Source organism: Primulina eburnea, chromosome 15 (genome assembly GCF_022965805.1).
Source record: "Primulina eburnea isolate SZY01 chromosome 15, ASM2296580v1, whole genome shotgun sequence".
NCBI lineage: Eukaryota > Viridiplantae > Streptophyta > Magnoliopsida > Lamiales > Gesneriaceae > Primulina > Primulina eburnea.
In genome coordinates, this window is record NC_133115.1 from 1,125,432 (window position 1) to 1,151,447 (window position 26,016).

Below are 26,016 nucleotides of genomic sequence, written 5' to 3' on the forward strand. Positions count from 1 at the left end.
TTTTGATGTGCAACAACTAATAATCAGATCTAAAAAAAAAATACAACCATATTTATGAAACACTTAGAGAGGCAAATTTTTGGGTTCAATAAGAAGTACATGATTAGAATGATTTGGTGATTTTTTTTTCTCTAGTTTGCTGGACAGTCACATAGAAATTAGGTATTTTTTTGATTTAAAAAGTAATTTATCCTTTTTTTTTTTCCTGAGATGAGTCAGCTATGTCTATATTTATAATAAAAAGTAATATTTTTGACATGATAATTAATATATTTTTCTAAGCGACTCAAATAGAAGAACTGTATCACAAAATTGATCCATTACACCATGTCACAAGAATTTTTCTGTCATTTATCAATTATTTTTTTTAGGATTTAAAAGAGGGAGACACCCATGAAAAACACACAAAACTAGCTTTTAGGATTCTGCCGCAAGTGCCAATTTCCATCTTGTCTTCCATGAGTTGGTATAGCCTAGCTGGGAGGGTCTCGGGAAGATTCACGTGCCTCTGTTTTGCCTAACTGCTTCGAATGTCATGCTGTCCTATTTTGTTCTCCGTGTGTATATTATTATTATTATTTTATTAAATTTGAGAATTTGGGTTCAGTCCCCAGCCGCCATTTTTTTTTGTGTTCAGTCCCTAGGTACTTTTTTAGTACCACATTTTCACATGAAGTGTACCACATTTCCACATGAAGTGTACCACATTTTGTATGACATAGTACCACAATTTTATGGGTAGAGAGTGAAGCCAAAGAAATTTTTTGATTGGGGATTTTTCAATAACTTCCCCAATAATTAACATTGGTGTGATGGTCTGTTTAATAATTATATATATTAATAAAATTTTAGTATTTTAATGTAAGTTATATGTAGTTCAGCGGTTAAAGTCATTATTTTTTGGTGTTTAAGTTATAGGTTCAATTCTTGTTGATGTCATTTTTTATTCTTTTATTTTTTAATTTTTTTAAATTTATATATCAAAATTACAATATAATCTTTCACTATTTTTTATAATTATATTTTATCTTCATTTAAATATAAATCAAAAAATTATAAAAAATATGTTGAGTGCGTTAGTGCACTAGTATACAATAAGATGGTGATTTTAATATATTTAAGTAAATTTTTAAAATTAACCCCCAACTCAGTAAAGAAAAAAATTAGATAAAATATACAATTTAGTAACTTTATTTATTCTATTATCATTTTCCTAAAAGTTTTACCACCATGCTCGTGCTTTAAAATTGAAAATAAATCTCACCTTCATGTTTATTTAATTGTTTTGTGGTTATTATTATTATTTTTAAAAAAATTATCAACAAAAATTAATATGTATTTTTTTCGTACAAAAACTCATGTGAGACTGTCTCACGGGTCAATTTTATGAAATAGATATTCTATATGGGTCATCCACGAAAAAATATTACTTTTTATATCAAATTTATTAATTTTTATTGTAAATAAGGACATGATTGAAGAATAAAGATCTGTGAGACTGTCTTATGAAAGATCTACTCGTAAGACGCTAATGTAGATAAATCATACGCATGATATACTATTATTGTAAATTTTTAAATAATTTAACTACTTGTTCCAAAAAAATATTTTTGATAAAACAAAAATACCATATAAAAAATTAAATCTTTATCTAATTAAAAATATCATAAAAACAAATTTTAGTGAATTTATAATTTATTTGTAAGTATCATATTCCCATAAAACATCTCTTTATCTTTGTATACACTTTTGAAAATATTAAAAAGTCATAATAAATGTTGTGAAAAAGTAAAAATTTATGGTAAAAAGTAAAATTCTCAAACTCTCAAAATTTACCAAACTACACACTTTATAATATTTTTCTCTCTACTCAATTGTGATTTTCTTCACAAATGAGAGATCTATTTATAGGAAATCTTTACACATAATCCAAAAATAAAATACATCATTACCTACATCATCACACACTAATTTTCAATATTCAACACCTATTTTTCAACATTCAACATTCACATTTTCAACACAAATATTTTTCACATTTTAAATAATATTTCAACCCTCCCCCTTGTGATGATGATCATGATACGATGATGTCTTCATTACGTGTTTTGTACTGCCTCGTTAAAAACCTTACTTGGAAAAACCCATTGGGATAAAAACCATAGTAAGGGAAAAAGAGTGCAGTCACGTAAACTCCCCCTGATGTTGACATGAACAATTCTTCACAAATTTCGTAGATTGCGCATCCCAATATTATATATGTGCTTTCTGAATATTGACTTAGGAAGTGCCTTTGTGAAGAGATCTGATGAGTTTTCACTTGATTGAATGTGACGAACATCAATACATTTATTCTTCTCAAGCTCCTTGGTGAATGCGAAGAACTTAGGAGGAATATGTTTAGTTCTGTCGCTTTTTATGTATCCTTCTTTCATTTGAGCAACACATGCAGCATTATCTTCATATAGTATCACAGGTTTCTCATCGAATGATAATCCGCATGAGATTTGGATATGTTGGGTCATTGATTTTAACCACACACATTCACGACTTGCTTCATGTAGTGCAATAATCTCAGCATGATTTGATGAAGTAGTTACGAGCGTTTGTTTCTGTGAACGGCAAGAAATTGCAGTGCCTCCACGAGTAAATACATATCCAGTTTGGGAACGTGCCTTGTGTGGATCAGATAAGTATCCAGCATCAGCATAACCAATCATACTTGAATTAGCATCTTTTGAATACAAAAGTCCCAAGTCTGTCGTTCCTCGTAGATAACGGAATATATGTTTAATTCCGTTCCAGTGTCTCTTTGTTGGATATGTGCTAAATCTTGCCAACAGATTTACGGCAAAAGATATATCAGGCCTTGTACAATTTGTAAGGTACATAAGGACACCGATGGCACTTAGATATGGTACTTCTGGACCAAGAATATCTTCATCATCTTCACATGGACGGAATGGATCCTTTTCTATGTTTAATGATCTAACAACCATTGGAGTACTTAAAGGATTTGCTTTATCCATATTAAAACGTTTAAGGATCTTTTCTGTATAATTTGTCTGGTGAACAAACATTCCACATTCTTTTTGTTCAATTTGTAAACCCAGACAATACTTGGTATTTCCAAGATCCTTCATTTCAAATTCTTCCTTCAAGTATGACAAAACTTCTTGAATTTCCTTATTCGTTCCAATGATGTTTAAATCATCAACATATACAGCAATAATTACGCATCCGGATGTTGTTTTCTTAATGAAAACACAAGGGCATATTGAATTATTTACATATCCCTTTTTCATCAAGTGATCACTTAGTCGATTATACCACATTCGACCTGATTGCTTTAACCCATATAATGATCTTTGTAATTTCACAGAATAACATTCCCTGGGTTTTGAACTTTGTGCTTCAGGCATCTTAAATCCTTCAGGGATTTTCATATATATATTACTATCAAGTGATCCATATAAGTAAGCTGTAACAACATCCATAAGACGCATTTCTAAATTTTCAGATACCGCCAAGCTAATAAAATACCGAAACGTAATTGCATCCATCACAGGAGAATACGTTTCTTCATAATCAATTCCAGGCCTTTGAGAAAAACCCTGTGCAACAAGTCGAGATTTATATCTTACTATTTCATTTTTCTCATTTCGCTTTCGAATAAAAACCCATTTGTATCCAACAGGTTTTACACCTTCAGGTGTAAGGACTATAGGTCCAAAAACATTACGTTTATTTAGCGAATCCAATTCAACCTGGATGACTTCTTTCCATTTTATCCAGTCCTGCCGATTTTTACATTCACCAAAAGATTTTGGTTCATGATCTTCATTATCATTTATGATGTCGATTGCCACATTATAAGAAAATATATCATCAATTTCATCTATATCTTTTCGGTTCCATATTTTTTCAGTATTAATGTAATTGATAGAGATTTCATGATTCTCGTCAGTTTGTGGTTCTGACAGAACATTTTCATCATCATGTGTTTCTTCAGGAACAACATTCTCTATTTTGTGATCATCATGTTTCTCTATGAATTTTCTTTTTCGAGGATTTTTATCCTTGGAACCGACTGGCCTTCCACGCTTCAGGCGTTTAATGACATCATGAGTATCTTCCATTTGTTTCTTTGGAATTTCAATTCGAGCAGGGGCATTTGCAGCATGTATATATGATTTAGTTACCCCTTTTGTGTCTGCAAATGCATCTGGTATTTGATTTGCTATTCTTTGCAAGTGTACAATTTGTTGTACATCTTTTTCACATTGTTTTGTTCTTGGATCCAGATGTAACAATGATGATACATACCATGTAATTTCTTTTTCGGTATGTTTTTGTTCTCCCCCTAACATTGGGAAGATTTCCTCATTAAAATGACAATCAGCAAAACGTGCTGTGAACACATCTCCTGTCTGAGGTTCAAGATATCGAATAATTGATGGACTATCATAACCGATATAAATTCCAACCTTTCTTTGAGGTCCCATTTTCTTTCGTTGTGGTGGTGCAATAGGCACATACACCATACATCCAAAAATTCTCAGATGAGAAATGTCTGGTTCTTTACCAAATGCAAGCTGCAATGGGGAGTATTTATGATATGCACTTGGTCTGATGCGAATTAATGAAGCAGCGTGTAAAATTGCATGTCCCCATATAGAAATAGGGAGCTTTGTTTTCATAATCATTGGTCTAGCAATCATTTGCAGACGTTTAATCAATGATTCAGCCAATCCATTCTGTGTATGTACATGAGCAACAGGATGCTCAACAATGATTCCCATAGACATACAATAATCATTGAAAGTCTGGGAAGTAAATTCACCAGCATTATCAAGTCTAATTTTCTTGATTGTATAATCGGGAAATTGATTCCTCAATTTTATTATTTGAGCAAGTAATCTTGCAAATGCAACATTTCGAGTTGACAATAAACATACATGTGACCATCTGCTGGAGGCATCAATCAATACCATAAAGTATCTGAATGGTCCACATGGTGGATGGATTGGTCCACAAATATCACCCTGAATACGTTGGTGATTCAGTTTGGATTTTGACTGGTGATGGTCTTATAATAAGTTTTCCAAGAGAACATGCTTTACATCGAAACTTATTATTCTGAAAGATCTTCTGGTCTTTCAGTGGATGACCATGTGTATTTTCTATAATTCTTCGCATCATTGTTGAACCAGGATGTCCCAATCGATCATGCCAATTGGTTAATATCGAGGAATTATCAACTACCATGTTTGATTCAATGGGACTTATATGTGTATAATGCAATCCAGTAGGGAGCATTGATAGTTTTTCAATCACATATTTCTTTCCTGATTTATATGTGATAAGACACATATATTTCTCATTCCCTTCATTCATTGTTTGAGTATCATACCCATTGGAATATATATCATTAAAACTCAACAAATTTCTTTTCGATTGGGGTGAATATAAAGCATCATTGATCAAAAATTTTGTACCATTAGGTAACAAAAATTGTGCTTTACCACATCCTTTAATCAAGTCTACAGGACCAGATATTGTGTTCACCGTTGTTTTTGTTGGTTTTAGTTCCAAGAAATATCTTTTATCTCGGAGGATAGTGTGCGTTGTACCACTATCGGGTATGCAAACTTCAGCTTTGCTCATAGCATTTTGCATATTTGAACTTCAAAAAAATATGCAATGAAATAAAATTACTGACAATACATATATAAATATAACACATATCATAATTGTACAATAAAACATTATTATATGAATACATGAAAAACAAATTATTGTACATTTATATTCTACCACTATATTGTTCATTTTCAGAAAAATCATTGAGAAAATCTGCAGCATCAAAATTGTTCATTTCTATCCCACCAACATGTTGATCATTTCCAGAGAAATCATTCATAAAATCACCAGCATCAAGATGAGTTGAATCACTCAAACGGTCACTGCGTTCAGTGAAGTTGGTCTCCTTTTCTTTTCCCTTTAATGATTCTTTATAAAGTTTACAAAGGTGCTCAGGGGCTCGACAAACTTTGGGCCAATGTCCTGGAGTACCACATCTGTAACAAGAACTTTCATATCTTTTTGAGTGATTCTCATTAACACTTGTATTCTCATGATGTCTTTTCTGTGGATGGTTTGGGACGCTCTTTTGAGATGAGTTATAACTATCTCTATTATTTTCAAAACCACGGCCGCGTCCACGACCACGACCAATTCCACGTCCACGTCCACGTCCACGTCCACGTCCACGACCTCGACCTCGACCTCGACCAAAACCTTGTCTTTGAAATTGATTTTGGTTTCCAGGTATAAATTCATTTTTACTTACAGCATTTACTTCTGGAAATGCTGTTGATCCAGTGGGTCGGGACTGATGATTTCTCATTAATAGCTCGTTGTTCTTTTCCGCCACAAGAAGACAGGCGATGAGCTCAGAATATCTCGCAAATCCACGTACTCTATATTGTTGTTGTAGAGTAATATTTGATGCATGAAATGTGGAAAATGTTTTTTCAAGCATCTCAGATTCAGTTATCTCATGGCCACAAAATTTCAATTGCGAGATTATTCTATACATCGCCGAATTGTAATCACTGACTTTTTTAAAGTCTTGGAATCTCAACGTATTCCATTCATCCCGGGCGGTCGGAAGTATAACTTCCCTTATATGTTCAAATCTCTCTTTTAATCCCTTCCACAAAGCCATGGGATTTTTTTCAGTCAGATATTCACATTTCAATCCATCGTCGAGATGTCGACGTAAAAATATCATGGCTCTTGCCTTTTCTTGTGACGTACATATGCCATTTTCTTTAATGGTCTCACTTAGACCCAATGACTCAAGATGCATTTCTACATCGAGAGTCCACGGCATATAATTTTTCCCCGTAATATCAAGAGCGATGAATTCGAGTTTTGTCAAGTTTGACATGATGGTACTAAAAAAAATTAAGATGCATTTTATTAGTTAATAAATATTGCAATACAAAGTAACGGATAAACAACAAGTACAAGCATTTGTAAAAATAAAGAAAACGCACGAGGAGGATATTCTCCGATAAATACAAGACTCGTGAGTATGATAACCAAAATAATTAAAAATATCCTTGAGAAAGCCATCTTTTTTTTCTTCGAAAAATTTGATGAAGAATAATTTTTAGAGAAGAAGAGAAAGTTGGAGTGATTGAATGTGTTTGTGAGATGATATTTATAGGGCAAAAACTAGCCGTTTGTTACCGTTTATGACCGTTGGTGTACAAAAAATAAATATATGTATTTGTATAATTTTATGGTAATAATATGATGTATATAATATTAGACATATTTAAATAATTATATATATCATATCATAATATTATAATGAGTGTCATAATTTATTTTGTTTAAAAACCTTATAGGCTTTTATACTTGTCGTATCCCTTACCGGGAGTGTGGGATGTCGTCTTAACATCCTCCCAGGATTTATAACAAGTTTATGAAAATTTTATTTTTATTATTTCTAATAATAATATTATATTGTATATTAAATAAATACACAATAAATAAATAACAGTAAAATAAATATAATTACTTTTGTTACCTTTTTCTTCTGTTTGGAGCTTGGAAAAGTATGTAGGACTTTTAGAGCTTCGTGCTGATAACGTGTTGTGAAAAAGTAAAAATTTATGGTAAAAAGTAAAATTCTCAAACTCTCAAAATTTACCAAACTACACACTTTATAATATTTTTCTCTCTACTCAATTGTGATTTTCTTCACAAATGAGAGATCTATTTATAGGAAATCTTTACACATAATCCAAAAATAAAATACATCATTACCTACATCATTACACACTAATTTTCAATATTCAACACCTATTTTTCAACATTCAACATTCACATTTTCAACACAAATATTTTTCACATTTTAAATAATATTTCAACAATAAAAAATATTTTTAAAATTCAATTTTAATATAAAAATTAAGAAAAAGGTTGGGAATTATCCTCAAAACTACAGTTTATCCAAATAGTAATACTACGTGCATCAATAGTTGTACCTTGTTGAATCTCCTGCGTTAAGATGTCTCCTCTGCCCCGTCTTCGCCGTACACCACCACGCCACACGTAGCTGCTTTCAGGATTTTGATATTCTAAATCCAAACCCTAAGCCCGATTAGTCCTCCTGAATTACCTCAGTCGAACGGTTCAATCAAGGTGAGAAATTTGCCATCAATTTTTCCATTTCGATCTGAGATTGATTCCAAGATTTTTGCTTTTGGATAATTGAGAAGCTGGAGCAGCTAAAGACGATCGGCCGGGAGCTCGCAATGGGTTCCCAAGGGGGATTCGGGCAGTCTAAAGAGTTCTTAGACCTAATCAAATCTATCGGAGAAGCCCGATCCAAGGCTGAGGAAGACCGCATTGTTCTGCGAGAAATCGAGACGCTGAAAGCCCGATTAGCCAGCCCGAATACATCGAAATACAAGCTCAAAGAGTACCTCATTCGCCTACTCTATGTGGAGATGCTGGGTCACGATGCTTCGTTCGGATACATTCATGCTGTTAAAATGACACACGACGAGAATCTGCTCTTGAAAAGGACTGGGTATTTAACAGTTACTCTGTTCTTGAACGAGGATCATGATTTGATTATATTGATCGTGAATACGATACAGAAGGACCTGAAGAGTGATAATTATTTGGTAGTTTGTGCGGCATTGAATGCGGTTTGTCGGTTGATTAACGAGGAGACTATTCCTGCGGTGTTGCCGCAGGTGGTGGAGCTTTTGGGGCATCATAAGGAGGCGGTGAGGAGGAAGGCTGTGATGGCGCTTCACAGGTTCTATCAGAGGGCTCCTGGATCTGTTTCCCATTTAATTTCCAATTTCCGTAAGGTAATCCGTATGTAGGTGTTCGTGTTGATTTGTAAACATTATTTGAGTGGCCACTGATGGTTTGCTTATTTGTGTTCAGTACCACTTTGTGTGACGTAGCTGTCCCTGTCCTCTTCTAATTTCATACTGGAATAGTTGAGAGTCTTGGGACTTGTGGGTGGAGATGTTCCTTGTCGATGGTCGAGTATTGTGTTTAGTGCATGCATGCTACTGGGTGAATGTGATTCATAACTTGAAAACAGTTGTTGAAATTTGGTTGCATGCGGTCTGTGGATGTGCGTGATTTGAATTAAGTGGTTAATTGTGATGCTATCTCTTTTATAACAATCATCATGTGATAAAAATGTTAATAAAAAAATGCCATTTAGTTTTATTCAAGAAATATTATGGATAGAGATCACTAGATGTGACCATGTATAATCTATAAGTAATAAGATATTGAACAATGATGATGTGAGGATTTACCAGTTTAGAATCTGACGAACTTCGAAATGTACCAAAGCAGGCAAAAGTGAAAGCTCATTTTTTTATTTGGATTTTTAATTATGGGAAATAGGGCATACTTGAGAGTACTGCACTCGTTCAATGTCTCTGTTGATCATATAAGATGAGTGTTATGGTACATGATGATTTTATCGAAGATAGACATCATAGTATATGCATATTCAGAAAGAAATATTGTTGGTTCCTGAAAGTCAATATTTCTGAACAAATAACGTTGTTGCAGCGGCTTTGTGATAATGATCCTGGTGTTATGGGTGCAACTCTCTACCCACTTTTTGATCTCATCATGACTGATGTTGATTCATATAAAGATCTGGTTATTAGTTTTGTAAACATTCTCAAGCAAGTAGCTGAACGCAGATTACCAAAGAGTTATGATTATCATCAGATGCCTGCGCCATTCATTCAGGTGAGTTCTGATTATATTTGTCACCATATGTCTCTTCCTTATTGTTCACACATTTCTTTTTTCTGTCACTGCACTGACTAGTTTTAATAGCCAGTTTTGCTTTGTCCTTCGTCGCAGCATTGGTGTCCTTTTAATGCATGCCTCTTTGAAGTTTATTCACGATGTTGCTTGCCCACCTTTTCATGCCGGGCTTCTCTTTTAACTCGATGATTCTTTATTTTAACCCCCAAGATCTCCCCTTTTGGCCCACATTTTTCCCGTATTATGGATGTATTCTCCTGAAACATATAGGTTGTGATCTTTCCACAGATTAAACTATTGAAAATTCTGGCTGTTCTCGGTAGTGGTGACAAAAAGGCCAGTGAACAAATGTATACCATGGTTGGTGACATCATTACAAAATGTGACTCAACATCTAATATTGGGAATGCTATTCTTTATGAATGCATTTGCTGTGTTTCCTCATTGCACCCCAATCCAAAGTTGCTCGAAGCTGCAGCTGATGCCATATCAAAATTTTTGAAAGTATGTTTTCTGAAACACATTTGACCATAACAGTCTACATTATTATTTCTAGATATCATGGAACTAACTGTCTCGAATGGGCAGAGCGATAGCCACAATCTGAAGTATCTCGGTATTGATGCTCTTAGCCGATTGATAAAGATAAGCCCCGAAATTGCTGAACAGCACCAGCTGGCTGTCATTGATTGCTTGGAGGTGAGGCATATCATTTTTTATTTTGTGCCATGTGGATTGAAGCAAGTGTTTTCTTATTTGACCTCAAGAAAAATTGGTGGTTGTATTGGTCCATTTCTTCAGATTACACGCTCTTACTTTTCTCAGTGGTCTTATACAGTTGAATCTGGTTGGCTCCTGAATGGAAAATGGAGATGTGCTCTGTTTCCTAGTACCTTTTAGGATATATGTAGTAGATGTCTCCTCAAACGAATGGATAAGTCTGAGAAAAACTATTGAACATTTCTATATGCATCTTTACCCTTGATGTAACTCATTTCACTATGTGTGGTTGGTGATGAAGCCTGAAGAACAACCCTTGTAAATGATTTTTGTTACATTTGGGGAAAAATTGCAGTTTTCTTTTTATAATTTTCCTAGTTGGTACCTAATTCATATAACCTCTTTTTGTTCGTTGGTCTTTATATGAATAGTCTATTCCGGGTGATGAAGAATATTTGGCCATTCATCTTTTATTTAACTTTGTTTTTATGTGCAAGAAGGTTTGTTTTGATTGAGATAGTGTTTCATTTGAACTTTCCTTTAAGTTCTGGCGTGCTTCATGATACAGGACCCTGATGACACCCTAAAGCGCAAGACATTTGAACTGCTTTACAAAATGACCAAGTCGTCGAATGTAGAAGTGATTGTGGATCGTATGATAAATTATATGATAAGCATCAATGATAACCATTACAAAACTGAAATAGCATCTAGATGTGTCGAACTTGCTGAGCAATTTGCACCGAGCAACCAATGGTTTATACAGGTAATCATACTGGTTTGTACTGCTGCTTGATTTGTCCTCGTGTGTTTTTTTTTGAGTAGTTTTTAATTCTCTGCTTCTTTGTCCTGTTTTATTGTCCAGGCTATGAATAAAGTGTTTGAGCATGCTGGGGACGTGGTTGACACTAAAGTTGCACATAATTTGATGAAGCTAATAGCAGAAGGATTTGGACAGGACGACAGCGCTGCAGATAGTTTGCTTATATCATCTGCTGTAAGTTTTCTTTATCAATATGTGTTTCTTATTCGGGTGCAAATACTTGTGTTTGTTTCAAATAATTGTGTTCTATTTTAGTTAGCTAGAACAATTTGCATGTTGAAATGATTTCTCTTATTGACGGTCAGTTCGCTATATTATCTTTCAGCATTTTCTATTTCTTTAAACACAAGACATGTTGATATTCTTGGAAAGCACTGTAACTTTGCATGAGATTAAGATGATATTATTTTCGTTAAGCAATACGTATGTGGAAATTATATTTCATGTATTTTAGTAACGATGAGGTTATTATGTTTAATGGATATGTTCAGTGGAGGAGAATAGCCTTCTTCTTTTGAGAATATCACAAATGGAAAGTCGTAACTTTGACTTGAATATTATCATCCCATTTTTTTGAATCTTTTAAAAATGTATGATTTTTTAAGAACTATCGAGCCCAAATAACTCTTGCATTTTTACCAGTTCCCAGTGTCACGCACTCACGCTACTAATCATGTGGGTTTAGATACATAAGTTGCATTGTGAGCTTACTAGTTTACCCCACGTGAAACATACTGTATTAGGAAGACTGAGAAATTTGTTAATGCATGTACTACATAGTATACAAACTGTGTCCGGATTTACCTCTTGACTTCAAACAATCTCTATAATCTTGTCAAATTTTCTTGGCCTTCCCTTACGTCTGGTCTTCACGAGGAATCAAGGATGGTGTGGATAAAATCAGGAAGATTTTATGTCAATGTCCTGCATCAGCAGGAAGTTAAAAATGTTATTGATTTATAAATGTACACTACTTGCCTCTTTCATAAAAACCACCGACTATGTCTTTCTAAACAGTTGATTAGTTTTATCAGACAATGTTAACATAGTTTCAAGGCATGCTTTCTAGCAGGCTTGAGGGCTCGGGACACCAAAAGAACCGATGATGTCAGTGTGATTTGATTTAAATTTCTAAATTTAAAGCAACCTTTTGTCTCCCTTAAAGTTTTAAACGCAACTTGGTAGCTCAAGTGTTTTTAGGGTCAGAAATCTTTGTGACACTCCCGTTCCCGTTCTTTGAGTTCTCCAGCTATTAAATATAATTTTGCTGTTTAAGGAAAGTATTTTATATTGTCCACTGCTTGGATTGGCATTCAACTTAATAATATTAAATTGATTATTATGGTTCCGCTCATTTATAATTTCTAATCCGAATTATCTTATTTGTGCAGGTGGAGTCGTATCTCGGAATAATGGGAGAACCAAAGCTTCCATCTACGTTTCTTCAAGTATGTTCTATGACATCTACGTTCCATCTTCTCTCTCTGTTTTTTTTATAATATTTTTTGCTCAATTTTCATTGGTGATCTGTCCTCTGGATCTTCCCATCCTCCTTTCCTGTATTTTCTCTCTCTGGGTATGCATATTATTTTCTTCACGTGTTTATCTGATTCCGTTTTCTACTCATTCTCTCTCTTTGGATGGTTGAGTACTGATTGTGGATATGTCTTGCACTCTTGCCTCTCTCATCAATTTACTTGTTTGTCAGGTCATTTGCTGGGTCTTGGGGGAGTATGGGACTGCAGATGGCAGGTATTCCGCCTCATATATCTCTGGGAAGTTGTGTGATGTGGCGGAAGCACATTCAACTGATGACACAGTCAAAGTATGTATCTGGTTTGTTTTGTAGTCTTTCGGGAATTTTTTGTTTATAGTAAACTTAATTTTGGAAAATAAAAATATTAGGTCTCATTGCTTTGCTTTTTGGCCTGAAGACACCTTTATTAGCTTCCCTTTTCAGAAGTGACTTTTTCTCCCAATAGTTTTTGTGTATTATTTTGCTAATTTTCTGATATTTCTATCACTTAGTTTGTGTCTTGTTTTCTCCTTGTTTTGAAGGCTTATGCAGTTACGGCGCTAATGAAGATATATTCATTTGAAATAGCATCTGGTAGGAAGGTGGAGATATTACCCGAGGTTGGTACTTTGAATTATGTGTGGTTGATTTGACATTCTATTGCGTCAACTGCATATATCTAGGTTGAATATTTTGTCTGTTGTGCTTTCTTCCATTTATGAGAGTAAGTTCCTATACAAGAATCAAGACGTATTGTTATCACTCATCAGCGTTATCATCTTTATGCATATCCCTTCCTCCTTTCCCTCCCTTTTTGGTGCACGTCACAGCCCTCACATTCTCCCTTCTACTGATGATTTACTTGAATGATTGGATTTTCAAAATTGCCATGAAAATAAATATTATAGATTATGGTGATAATAAGAACTCCATCAACATGAACAAATAGTAAGTGATTTTGTTATGAGTGGGGTTAGTGTTTTTTGTTTTATTTGTTGAGTTGCTATTTATGTAATATACAACATGGTGCTCGAATAGTTTGTAAATGAGGATTTATATAATGTGGCTCTATCACCTTTCTTTTCTGGAAAAAACTGGTAAAACTTGTGTCAGATGTTTTGACAATTTTAAAATTAACTTCACATAAAATGTTGTTCCCAAGTTTTGTATGTTACCAGTAGAGAGTGGCTTGCATCTCTCTTCTATCTAGAGAGGTTGAATTTACCTGGATTTGGAAACTCAGAAAGTGTGCTCATGCGTAATAAATTACGGTCATTTACGGGCATTTTTTCTGCTTGCATTTTCATGTTTTTGTTCGACTGTCAAATACCTGAGCACAGTTTATGCTCTAGGAAAATATTTTTTTAGTTGACGGGTTCATTCTGAGGAATTATAAATGTATATTGATTTTGATGGTATCTCAGAGGATCAGAAATGTATCTATGTTTCTTCAATTTCCTACCGTAATCACTTGATTTAGAATAGGTTTTCCAGACCTGTAACCTCTTTCTCGCTGCAGTGCCAATCATTGATTGAAGAAATGTTGGTGTCCAACTCAACTGATCTGCAGCAGCGTGGATATGAGCTTCAAGAAATCACTGGTTTAGATGCTCATGCTCTTGTGAATATATTGCCAATGGACTCTACTTGCGAGGAAATTGAGGTAATACTGACTATTAGAATAAACTTTTCTGGTTGGACCTTGTTTATGTATACTAGCCCCGTTGCGTTCATATCCATTCCATTGTTTGTAAATACCCATGTTAAAAAAATTTGAAATAAAATTTAAAATGTTCTGATTTTTAATAAGTTTTTTAATTTTTTTTACATAAATTTAATTTTTCATTCAAAAAATAAAAGAAATAGGGGGATAAAAAGAGGAGTGATATTTTGGGGATTCTAAAAATTACACCATGACATCATTTTGAACTCAATACAACAAACCAGAGTTTGGATTAATTCACTGCGTGGTTTCTACTAACCTATGATAAAAGAGTGAAAAAGAATTTCGAGGATATAATTTCATTTGGTAATCTATTCGACTTGTAGTTTTGATTTCCTACGATGTTTTCTGGGGCAATGAAGAGCTTGGATTCTTTATGGGAAAAAACAAAATTATGCCAACGGAAATTTTTGCTTTACTCATCATATATCAATGCTAATATTAATTATGGGTTCTTGTTTATCTGTCTCTGTTGCCTGCATTGTGTTTTTCTATCACCATCTTTTAGTTGATGGTCATAGCATTTACCAAATCTTTGCAGATTGATAGAAACCTTTCATTCCTCGATGCATATGTCCAACAATCATTGGAAAATGGTGCTCAGCCATACATCCCTGAGGACGAACGTATAGGAATTTCAAAGATTAGCAATTTCCCAACTCAAGAGCATCAAGAATCCTCAACACACACTCTTAGATTTGAGGCCTATGAGCTACCAAAACCACCTGTAGTCGTTCCTCCAGTACTTCCATCCTCAACTGAGCTTGTTCAAGTACCAGAGCCAGCTTACATTCCAGATATTCAGCAACCTACTGCATCTGTGCCGTCTGCCTCTAATACTGAGTCATCAGAAATCAAGCTAAGACTTGACGGGGTTCAGAAAAAGTGGGGGCAGCCCACTTTCTCCTCTACTGCACCATCTACACTTGTCACTGATTCTGTCAAGATTCAGAATAAGGTGACTCAACAAGATTCAGCGGTCAGTTCAAGCGCAAAAGCGCGTGATTTTTCCCATGATTCAAGAAAGCAGTTGCCTGAGATTTCTCCAGAGAAACAAAAACTAGCTGAATCACTATTTGGTGGTGCATCAAAATCTGATAGAAAACAGCCTCATAGCCAGAAGGTTTTGAAAACACAGCATCACACTGCAGATAAGACTCGTGTAATCAAGAGCACAACGTCGTCTGATGCTACCAAATCAAAGTCATCCGAACCACCTCCAGACCTACTGGACTTGGGTGAACCATCTGTCACCAGTAGTGCACCATCTCTAGATCCATTCAAGCAATTAGAAGGTCTTCTTGATCTAACACAAGAATCGGCCCCGATAAATACTGGTGGAGTTGGGACGTCTGAGGCCCCTGATTTTATGTCTCTCTTTGCAGACACATCTTTGACTTCACAGAATGACAATGATCCCAATCCTGTGACAAATATGATCAACAAAAATGGTCTTGGAGGCAGCACAGTTGCATATTCGACATCACAGATGAACAAAGGACCAAATTTAAAAGAAGCCTTAGAGAAGGATGCATTTGTAAGACAAATGGGTGTGACTCCATCAGGTCAAAATCCAAATTTATTTAAAGACTTGCTTGGCTAAAGGTTTGGTTGAAATCTTGTGCACCGATCAATATCCTAAGAATCATGGCTATGTGGTTGCGATTCTGTGCCACGAGTATGAGCCAGATTCTGGAGAAAATTGGAGCCGAGTTGGTTGAAACCCTGTTTGTGTTGATAAAATTCAGGTGTACTTTGTATTGATTACTGGAGAGGGTACTGTGAGTAGAAAGTACAGCGAGGATTGAATTTTTTGAGGCAGAAGAACTTTTGCTTTGTTCAGCGTTTCGCCACTGTGATTTAAAATTATTATTACTACAGAATTGTTGCTCGTCTTCCTTTTGAAGATTTATTTTTTCCTTGGATGATAAACAATTCGTTTGGTTCGAATTAACTGATTGTCTGCATATTGGAAGTTAAGAACCTCGGTATGACCTGCGAGCCCAAACCAAGTGGCCTGTCGTAGACCTGGCCAAGATTCGAATCGGAACCGTCTCACAAAAATCAGAATCGATTCGGTTAATCGAATTAAATCCAAAATCAGAAGGGAACCAAAAATTATTTTTGAATTTTAAGATCTTGTTCGCATGGACCATTTAAATCATGTAACTAAAGTATTTTGATCAAATTAAATTTAATATCTTATTTTAATTTTTAAAATAAAATGTTTTAAATATTAATATTATTTTATAATGAATAATTAGTTTCACCGTCACACTATTTCATTTATGGTTGTCTTTAAATGTAGAAAAATTGCTGTAGTATAAGTCGAATCGGAATCGGAACCAGAACCGTTAGAAAACGAAACTGTAACCGTTTCTAAGTGATTTACCTTTCATTAGAACCAAAATTATAGGTTCCAGTGTCGTGGTGAGGCACCGAGACGGCGAGGCCTAGACTATTGTGGTATGTATATTATATTATATTATATTTATTTATTATTATCATTATTATTATAATTTATTATTATATCTATGCAATTTTTGGACAACCCCCTTCTCTAGCCCATTATGATTCAGCCCAGACCCAGAAGCAGCACATACATTAGCTGGTCTGGGCCAGAATTTTTTTAAACCGGACAGATTGGAACTGGCATAGTAAGTTTATCTGGCTCAGCCCATTTTACCATGAAGTCACCCTTTGATTTCAGTTATCCCGCCTCTTCGATTTCCCTGTCCCTCTACTTCAAGCTGAGCTAATGGAAGATGGGAAATGGCGAGAATCCGTATCCTTACCGATATTCTGCTCCTAAGAGGTTTTAATTTGTGTTTTCATTGTGATATATTTATACTAATTCATAGTTCTTCCATGATAATCTTTTTTTTTTCTCCTTTTTTTTGCACAATTTGCAGTTACAGAAAGATTTTCCGAGTTGTACTGCAGCGGAGTTGGATTGCCTCGATCACCTCTTTCTTCAGGTATTTTTTATTGGTTATTTACTCAATATATCGGGATTTATTCTGATTCTTATTAGTTTACAAGTTTGTGCCATAATTTGGTGGGGATTAATTCCTGGCAAGTTCCGCTGCATCAGTTTTTTTTCTTGCTAAACAAACAGTCTCTTGTCGATATAGGCCATCGGTATTGTTTTAAAGATCGTTACACTTAGATTACAGCTTCATACCTACTAAAAGTCTAAAATGTTATGTAATAAACTGAAATATAAGATAATATAATTATTTTTTAAGTTTAGTTATTATAAAATTTAAGTCGTAGGATGATACAAGAATGTGTGCCGAATCTAATCCTCGACACCAAATGGTGCATTATAGTCTTCGGGAGCTTTGATTTTCTGATTGCGTTCCTTGACTAGGCATTTCAAGCGGGCCTGGTCGGTATCCAATGAGGTTCCTGCTATGTGTGGGCTCAAAAACCGACCACTTTGTGAACAGCCTGAGGCCACACGAAGTACATGTTAATTGTCAACCGACCAAATCTAGGAACAAGATTTTACGGCATAAATGTTTGAAAGCTTCTGGTTGATTTTCAAACTTTGCATTATTGCGAGTATATTCGTTTGAGGTGGAACTAGGCCAAAAAAAAAAAAAAACTAGGGCTGTATTTGGATTTTGGTGGAAGATAAATCTTTGATGCTCTTTCTATGCTATATACTCGGACGATGCTATCAAACTCAATGGATCGAACATGCTATATCATGAGACCGTTGCATGATAGATTTTATCCTGAAATTTTATTTTTTTTCTATCTTCTCATGCATTAATCACTCTGCCGACCTAGCTTAGAAAGAATCCACAAAGCATTAGCGTCCTAAGGACTTTAGTACTTGTACGAAACAACCCATATCCCATTTACGAAGGCGACGTTTAAAGAGGCCCAACATGTTTTTTTTGACTTACTTGTACATGGATGTAGATTTCACGTGGTGTAGGATTATTTGATTGCAATATCCATGCTAGTTAACTTTTAACATTTTTTAGCCTCACGTGTTTTATCTTTCTCATTATTTTTATTACATTTAGAGTATCATCTGATTTGCAAGCAGTTGACTTGTCTTTTTCCCCCCTTATGGTTTCTTTATAGCTCAGCACAATCTTGTTTTGATCCGTTTATAGACAATGGGTTTATTGTAAGAAGTAATTGAACATCCGTTTGCTAGCGTTTCGTTGGAAGTTGTTTTCAGCATGAGAACTTCATCTGCCGTGGATTCAGGGCTTTTAGCTACAAGGGGCGACAGACAATTGCACAAAATTTCATCTTGTACACTAAAAACTAGAGAAAAAGATAAGAGGGAAAGGACTTCATCTTTATGAGAAACTATGCAAAATTAAAGAAATAGATAAATAAAGTCTATCCCCTCACTTTCGGTTCAGCTTGTCTCCATGTATATAAGTTTTGACAAAATATTAAAATAGTCGAGATCTGGGAGTTGATTAATATTATATAAAGCTTTGTTTTTAGTGAGATTATATTGATAGCTCAGCATTATTCGTTAGTAAGTAGGATAAGGAAGAGAAACACCAATTAAAAATCATTTGACTTTTCTCTATGTGATATGACATTGCCAGCTAAATCGAATCTGGAGGTGGGCGTTGTATGGATTCATTGAAAATGTAATGTCTTCAATGAACATTAAAAAAGATTATTCTTTTGCTAAAATATCATTATCCCCCAAATGATGGTAAATTTGAAGTGTTTGTAGGTAAGTCTAAGTTTTGGAGCGTGAGGATCTGTTGTTGCTGATATAATATTAATATATGAGACATGGGATGAACACTAGATTATTATATGAGATATAGGATGTAATACGAAACTTCCAAATGATTTATTAGCTGTTCTATCCAATTTATTTTATTGAATACAAACCGTGTTGTTATGTGATAATTATTCTGATGATAGAACTCAGATATCGATGTTTGATACGAAGAATATATTTGGAGTTGACTTTAATAAAAAAACAATAAATCATGATTTGATTATGGTTTGATTTCATTGGAGTACTTGATTTTTGGGAAGTCAATTGGCCATAATGAGACTCTTGAATACAAATAAGTACAATCTGGTTGGCAATCTGTAGTTCTTTTTCTTTATTTATTTTTTTTAAATTGATTTTGTCATATATATTTCACGTTATGAGTAAAGTTGAATGTACTCAAATAAATCAATTGAACATTTCAAATAACAATAGTAATAATAACTCAATTGAAAGGGGATTGTTTTTGTACATTTTTCCCATGGTTTCAAGTTATCTGACTTCTTGAAAGGCATAATGATACTTTGCCTGATAGTGCTTTTGACATTTAATACAGCAAGACGTCGATTTTATGTAGGTTTCACTTACCAGAGTACATTTTTAGCTTTATTTGTAATGAAGCCCAGGTGACTCATCACTTTGTCTACTGGCCGCATGTGGTAATGAATGTAATATTTTTGTGCAACATGCTGCTCATGTTAATGATATTAATAAAGGTAAGAAAAATAATTGTGATAGTTCGAATGAGCTTTGGGAGTTGATGGGAACATAATTTTCAAGATTTTCATGAATTGCCTTGCGGACTTTTTACATGGATCTGACTAATCCAACACTGAAGGCAAATAAAAAGAATATTGCTAACTATATAATTAATCGATCTACTCCTATCCTCGAGTCTCTGGTCCTTGATCTGAAAAGAATATTGCTTGAACCTTCTTCAAAGTCTGTGCTATCTATCGAAAACCGTTGTGCAATTGGCTTTTGTGGGCTCTTTTCCATCAGAACTCTTCTTCTAGTTGGTACATTCCACCTTCTGGAGACTGAGGTTTTACGTGCACTTGATGATGCTCGATCATATACAATTAACGTGAACATGGACTCCATGATCCAATAGGATAGAATGTAACTTTCTGGTTCTGTGTTTTGGCGAAATGATGTTCTTTATATGCTTGGGTAAATACTAATGCGCTTCTGTTATCAATCTCTATATTTTGAGTGAGAGTTTGATTGGCAATCCATTCTGGGGAAGAGCAAAGGGTCCATACTGGATTCCATTTTGTGGGCCAATCATAGACCACCTGCAAGAATCAAGATCGAAAGATTGGAGCAATTTAATGATTTAGAAGATAATTATCAGACATGCTATTTTTAGAAAACGAAATTCCACCACATATTAAAAGCAGAAATTCTTGTGTATACTCCCAATCTTGATATGGTTGAATTTCAGCCACACGTATAGAACTGGTGCGTACAAGATATTTCCAATCAGGATTGATTTAGGAAATTTGAGGTTTTCAAACATGCACCGCTCTTGGTATGGCAGTATCTAGGTTACAGAAAAGAGGGGCAGGTTCGAAGTTTCTGTTTGGAAATTGATGTTTGATTAGATGTTGCATTTTATGAAATTGGTTTTAAAGCTATCTCACCTGTACTTGGTAGCGAGATGGTGTACAAGGACCAAAATCTCTAGCTTGGCCAACTCATTTCCAGGACATGAGTGGGTCCCATTGCCAAATGGGATGAAACTATTGGGTTTTGGAGGTGCCTGTCCAGTGAAAGTATGCGCCATCAGATAATGGAAGATGAGAATATACTCAGATTCGATAATACCACATATTACAAAAATCAATGACATTTTGTGTGTATTATATTCACCTCGAATCTTGAAGGATCAAACTTCTCTGGGTCAGAGAAATTTTCTGGGCTGTGATGTATGTTCCTGAAAAGTGGCAACACTTTCCATCCTTTTGGAATGATATATCCTGCAAAAAATTTGGAAGGAGAAAATGGTTAGAACATACATTCAAGAATATTAAAGATATAAAAAACTAAAGGGTGCCTATTAAATTTCAGGCCAGACTAGGGGATCTGTTGTTATCAAAAGACACTGAGATATAAGTTACGTTCTCATTATGATTTAGACAAATATTTCATTTCAACTCACCACTAAACTCGACATCTTCAACAGCTTCTCTGAATGTAAAAGATAAAATAGAGGCAACTCTAAGTGTTTCTTGGATGACCCTTGTAGTGATTGGCATTTTCTTGGTGTCCGCCCATTTCAAAACATTCTCTTCTTTGTACTTCTTTATGGCTTCTTGCTCTTCCTGTAAGGTCAAGAAACATGCATAGAATGTGACAAGTTAGTTCTAACTTTGGTTAGAATATACAGTTGGCATCTTATGATGAAACCATCATTGAAAAAACTGGTATACTTTTTCCTGATATGGGATCTTACTGTGACAGCTTGGAGAACACTTGGATTTTCAGCTAGGTACTTGATAATCCATGTTAGAACACTAGCAGTTGTGTCACGGGCAGCGAAGATTACACCAATGATATTGTCTGCAATTTGTTCATCGGTTAGTCCTTCTGTCTGCCCCATGAATGATCCAAGTAAATCCGTGTGATTATGTTTCATTTGTCTCCTAAGGGACATAATTTTTGCCAAAATCAGTGCCAACTCCTTTCTGGCTTTCATGGCCTTGTGAAAAAGTGTTCCAGGAACATTGATTGGCATCGAATTGTATCCCTTTTCAAGAATGTAATAACACCTCTTTAGATCTTCTCTATACAGTACTTCATCTTTTCCTAAGATCGACAGTAATGCCACATTGAATGTGTACTGCAACAATCAATATGAAAGCTATCAGTATCAAGATTTCAAGTTTTTTTAGTAGTAGAAACAGGGAAACTGGTTTTTTTTTGTCATTGTTTTTTGTTCGGTAATTATTTAGAAAGTGTAACATACTGTTTTCATCTCTTGATAAGTTGTTATCAATTTTCCTTCCCACGACTGGAGGGAACCAATGGCTAATGATTCGATGTCTGATACGATATTCTTGATTGCCTCAGGCATGAATGCGCGGAGGACGAGTTTTCTAAGCTTGGTGTGGTACTCTCCTTGATGGAAGAATATGGCCTGTTTGCCCAACATTCTCTCCTTGCTAGCTGGAAATGTGGGCTTAAAGAGGTGAGCTTTAGACACTAATACAACTTTCGCTGCTTCTGGACTTGAAATCATCACACAAGGACATCCCAAGATGTGAGTCTTGAATATCGAACCATACCTATAAAAAATTAAATGCAGTAGCCATTTCAGAAAACATTTAACTTAAAAAAAAGTGTGATCTACTAATTTCTTCGGTGGTAGAATAACGAGTTCTTGAATTCGGGATCCACCAAGTGTCTAAAAGCAGGATGGACCCAAGAAATTTAGAGAGGGGATTAGACCGAGAAAGGAATTTGAATTCCTAAACAAATAACTTGTAAAATTTCAATTTTTCAATTTGGCATCGGACGACCTCCCCCCTCGTCCCAGTTGGCCATCCATCTCTGACTAGAAGTAAGGAAATTGAACTCACTTCTTGACTTTTGAGGTAAAGAAAACATTTGGGTTTTGTGAGTATAATTGGAAGGTTTCACCAATATAAGGCCAACCCATTGTTCCTGGTGGAAGTGGCAATTGAACACGACCAATGTTCAGGAATTTGAGGATGTAATTTAGGACAGAGAACAAGAAAACCAAGACCAGTATCAAGAAACACAAGGAAAAGGATTCCATATGATTGTGTTGTAATACTGGTAGTGAGAAATTGGTGAACTTTTCCTTGGTTTCAAGTTGAGGCAAATGATATAAAGATTGTATCCTGTGAAGAAATGAAGTGAATATAAGGAATATTTATAGGCAGCCTGAATCTCATACCATATGAAATCTCCCTCCAGCTCATGAATTGGTAAGAATAGAGAGATACACATGAAGGGATGAGAGAGAAAAGTGGACACGTGTCATCTCAAGTTCGCCAAGAGAAAGGGTATGTGGGGGAGTTATTGGTTGACAATGAATGCTTCATGAGTCATGAAAGAGAGGTGGTAGAAAACCCACCCCTTTTTAAGGATATCACAGAATAGTTGGAAAATTCGTAGCGTCCGTACAATACCATAAACTTTGGGTTTGTATCGAAATTATCTGTTTTGTTTTATTAATCTTATCAAATAAATATTATATATTGGAAATTCGATGTTGTACCGTTCCAAATTAATGAGAAATTTTTTCCCCACGCGGGATCAAGCATGAAGCTCACATGTTTAAACCAATCGGGGTGGTTGGATTTTTAGTTGAGGGCATTGTTGCTACATTAGACTAACCCATATCACTGCATTCTTATTTATTTATTATTGAAACATCATTCCTATTTGATAATTCGTAGAAGATTTATGAGACATACTTGGATTTAGCTAGGGATGTAAAAGTGTTGAAGTAGTTGGATCGAGTCTATTCGAAAAATATTTGATTTGAATTTATCCAATTCGAGTTGTTTTCAAATATGTTTGAAACTTTTTTCGAGCTAAACTTGAGACTGAATTATTTTTTTGATTTATCAATATAATATGATTATATAATATTAAATACATGTATTTCAAATCTTTTGAGTATTTATTTTCTTGGAAAAATATTTGACTATATTTTGGAAATATATAATTTTGGTATAAATTTCTTTATAATTTCTCATTTGGCCAAAAAAGAAAGAAAATAATGGCCTAATTATGCACTATTTTCGAATATGTTAGAACTTTTTTCGAGTTAAACTTGAGATTGAATTATTTTTTCGATAGTTCATGAATTTTAATATTTTATTAATATAATATAATTATATATTAAATTCATGTATTTCGAATCTTTTCGGTATTTATTTTCAAACAAAAGTTTCAGTATCTCGTGAATATGTTCGAATCTTTCAAGGTGAACTCAACCTTGGACTTCAATCAAACTCGAGCTCAGATATATGTATTTCAAGTCTTAGAAACTTTCTTCTTATTTGTCTCGATTCAATTCGTCGAAACTCTTGATGAAATTCTCATAGAAATGTGAGGTTTCCTTTGAATTATCAGTGAAGTTTGAGTATAATTACTTTGAATTTGAATATCATCATTTCATCCTAGTGAGATCCAAAAGCGATTGAAATGCATGCAAGTCACTCATAAATATATCATTGTTTTGGTTGAAAATAATTACAAAATAGGCTATCATTATATATGACTTGATTAATGCCATTCGAGCTCAACCCGCTTTTTATGGGAAACATTTAGAAAAAAGTAATTTCTAGATAAGTTCCACAAATTATTAGAGGTGATTAAGAATGATGGTAACCTGATCAGTTCGTGCATCTTTAACAGTAAAATGTATATTTCTAAAGAATTATATATAAATTTAAAGAAAACCATATCAACATCCATGGTTGTGCCCAAACATTTTAGCATTCCTAGACGTCCATATGTGATACAAATTGGTAGAGGATTCAAAGCTCGAGCCTTCATAACCTGACATGTGCCTCTATAAGCTTTTCTGAACAATTTCAAATCGTCATTGTATGGAATGATAGTGGTAGAGAGTTCTCACGTCATAAAAAAATCATTCCACGATTGGTTTATTATATTTAAATTGGAATTTGAATATAAAGGGAAATAAAAGTCAAAGCCACACTTCTCGTATATCCAAGTTTATATTAGGTGTTTTCCAAGCTGGCATGCCATTTAAGATGCACATATCTTTTAATCTTTTATAATGATTGAATTTCAATTTTTAAGCAATGTTTTTGAAGTAATTCAATATTTTGTCCATATATTATGTCTGAGTTATATTGAACTAATTCAACAACATGCAATAATCAAGTATTCTTTTCTTATTTAATAATTGCAATCGCGTCAATGAATGATGGAATTTTCTAGCTTTCATTTTTCAGTCTATTACTATCAATTTGAACTCAAACTCATATGTTGTTAAGATCAGCTAGGTGTTTAGAGGGGATGGATGAATGTATAGTAAAATTTTCTGCATTATTAGTTTGGGTTAACAAAACACAATCACTTTATCTCACCAACCGATCTCACCTCGGTTGAGATACAAGTCAGCAATGTTAAACCAAATAGATATTAACATGAGAATCGGCAGATCCCAATGCTCAAAATATTTACAATGTTCAGTAGTTTTTCGATGATTAAACAGATGTTGACCTTATCGATTTAAGAGAGTGATTGTTGAATTGTAAAAAATTTGTTCGAGTCTTTAGTTATATGCCTAAAGTATCTTAGTCATGATTTATTAGTAGCAAAGTATGGAAATAATTATCTTTGCATATTTGTTATTTAATGGTTTTAGTGTTCAAATATTATTGTTATTTTTAAGGTTCTTTTTGTTGGTGTATCTGACTATAAAAGACTCATTGCTCAATAAAAAAAGATATATAGCAGAAAACAAAATTCTTCTCTTTGTTTGATTTATATTTTATTATCTCATTTCCTTAGTTTTCTATCACTATAAAGTCTGAACAGCTAATCACGGATTTATATGTTCATTTAACTTGAAATTTAAAAATTAAAACATATATTAATCATATATAAATCAATAA

The 26,016-nt window shown here is 34.3% G+C and overlaps 2 protein-coding genes and 1 long non-coding RNA gene across 4 annotated transcripts; 2 read left to right on the forward strand and 1 right to left on the reverse strand.

Moving 5' to 3' along the window:
* The first annotated feature begins 8,047 nt into the window (after positions 1–8,047).
* LOC140813622 (AP-4 complex subunit epsilon-like) lies at positions 8,048–16,512 on the forward strand. Of its 2 annotated transcripts, XM_073172214.1 has the most exons (12): positions 8,048–8,220; positions 8,298–8,900; positions 9,628–9,813; positions 10,123–10,338; positions 10,423–10,533; positions 11,123–11,320; positions 11,420–11,551; positions 12,769–12,825; positions 13,086–13,202; positions 13,436–13,513; positions 14,413–14,556; positions 15,158–16,512. In XM_073172214.1, the coding sequence occupies exons 2-12, from the start codon at positions 8,334–8,336 to the stop codon at positions 16,217–16,219; spliced, it is 2,868 nt and encodes a 955-aa protein (XP_073028315.1). In that variant the 5' UTR covers positions 8,048–8,220; positions 8,298–8,333; the 3' UTR covers positions 16,220–16,512. The 2 variants fall into 2 exon arrangements, with proteins under 2 accessions (XP_073028315.1, XP_073028314.1); XM_073172213.1 differs by having other exon boundaries at positions 8,048–8,900.
* Positions 16,513–17,323: 811 nt separating this feature from the next.
* LOC140814076 (uncharacterized) lies at positions 17,324–18,124 on the forward strand. Its single transcript, XR_012114066.1, has 3 exons — positions 17,324–17,431; positions 17,529–17,594; positions 17,990–18,124. It is a non-coding gene; the product is annotated as an uncharacterized lncRNA (long non-coding RNA).
* Positions 18,125–20,152: 2,028 nt separating this feature from the next.
* On the reverse strand, positions 20,153–23,532 carry LOC140814439 (abscisic acid 8'-hydroxylase CYP707A2-like). Its single transcript, XM_073173423.1, has 7 exons — positions 22,972–23,532; positions 22,359–22,677; positions 21,846–22,232; positions 21,552–21,714; positions 21,263–21,369; positions 21,034–21,152; positions 20,153–20,685 (listed from the first exon to the last, which is right to left on the reverse strand). Exons 1-7 carry the CDS (start codon positions 23,169–23,171, stop codon positions 20,592–20,594), a joined length of 1,389 nt encoding a protein of 462 aa, XP_073029524.1. The 5' UTR covers positions 23,172–23,532; the 3' UTR covers positions 20,153–20,591.
* Between the last annotated feature and the right edge of the window lie 2,484 nt (positions 23,533–26,016).

Excerpts from the sequence above, each read along its gene's own strand:
- LOC140813622 (XM_073172213.1), top strand. The coding sequence starts at position 8,334 with ATGGGTTCCCAAGGGGGATTCGGGCAGTCTAAAGAGTTCTTAGACCTA. Across the intron at positions 10,534-11,122 it reads CTGTCATTGATTGCTTGGAG|GACCCTGATGACACCCTAAA; the intron begins GTGAGGCATATC and ends TTCATGATACAG. Across the intron at positions 13,203-13,435 it reads CAACTGATGACACAGTCAAA|GCTTATGCAGTTACGGCGCT; the intron begins GTATGTATCTGG and ends CTTGTTTTGAAG.
- LOC140814439 (XM_073173423.1), bottom strand. The coding sequence starts at position 23,171 with ATGGAATCCTTTTCCTTGTGTTTCTTGATACTGGTCTTGGTTTTCTTG. Across the intron at positions 21,715-21,845 it reads GTGTTCTCCAAGCTGTCACA|GAAGAGCAAGAAGCCATAAA; the intron begins GTAAGATCCCAT and ends TTGACCTTACAG. Across the intron at positions 20,686-21,033 it reads CATCTCGCTACCAAGTACAG|GTGGTCTATGATTGGCCCAC; the intron begins GTGAGATAGCTT and ends TGATTCTTGCAG.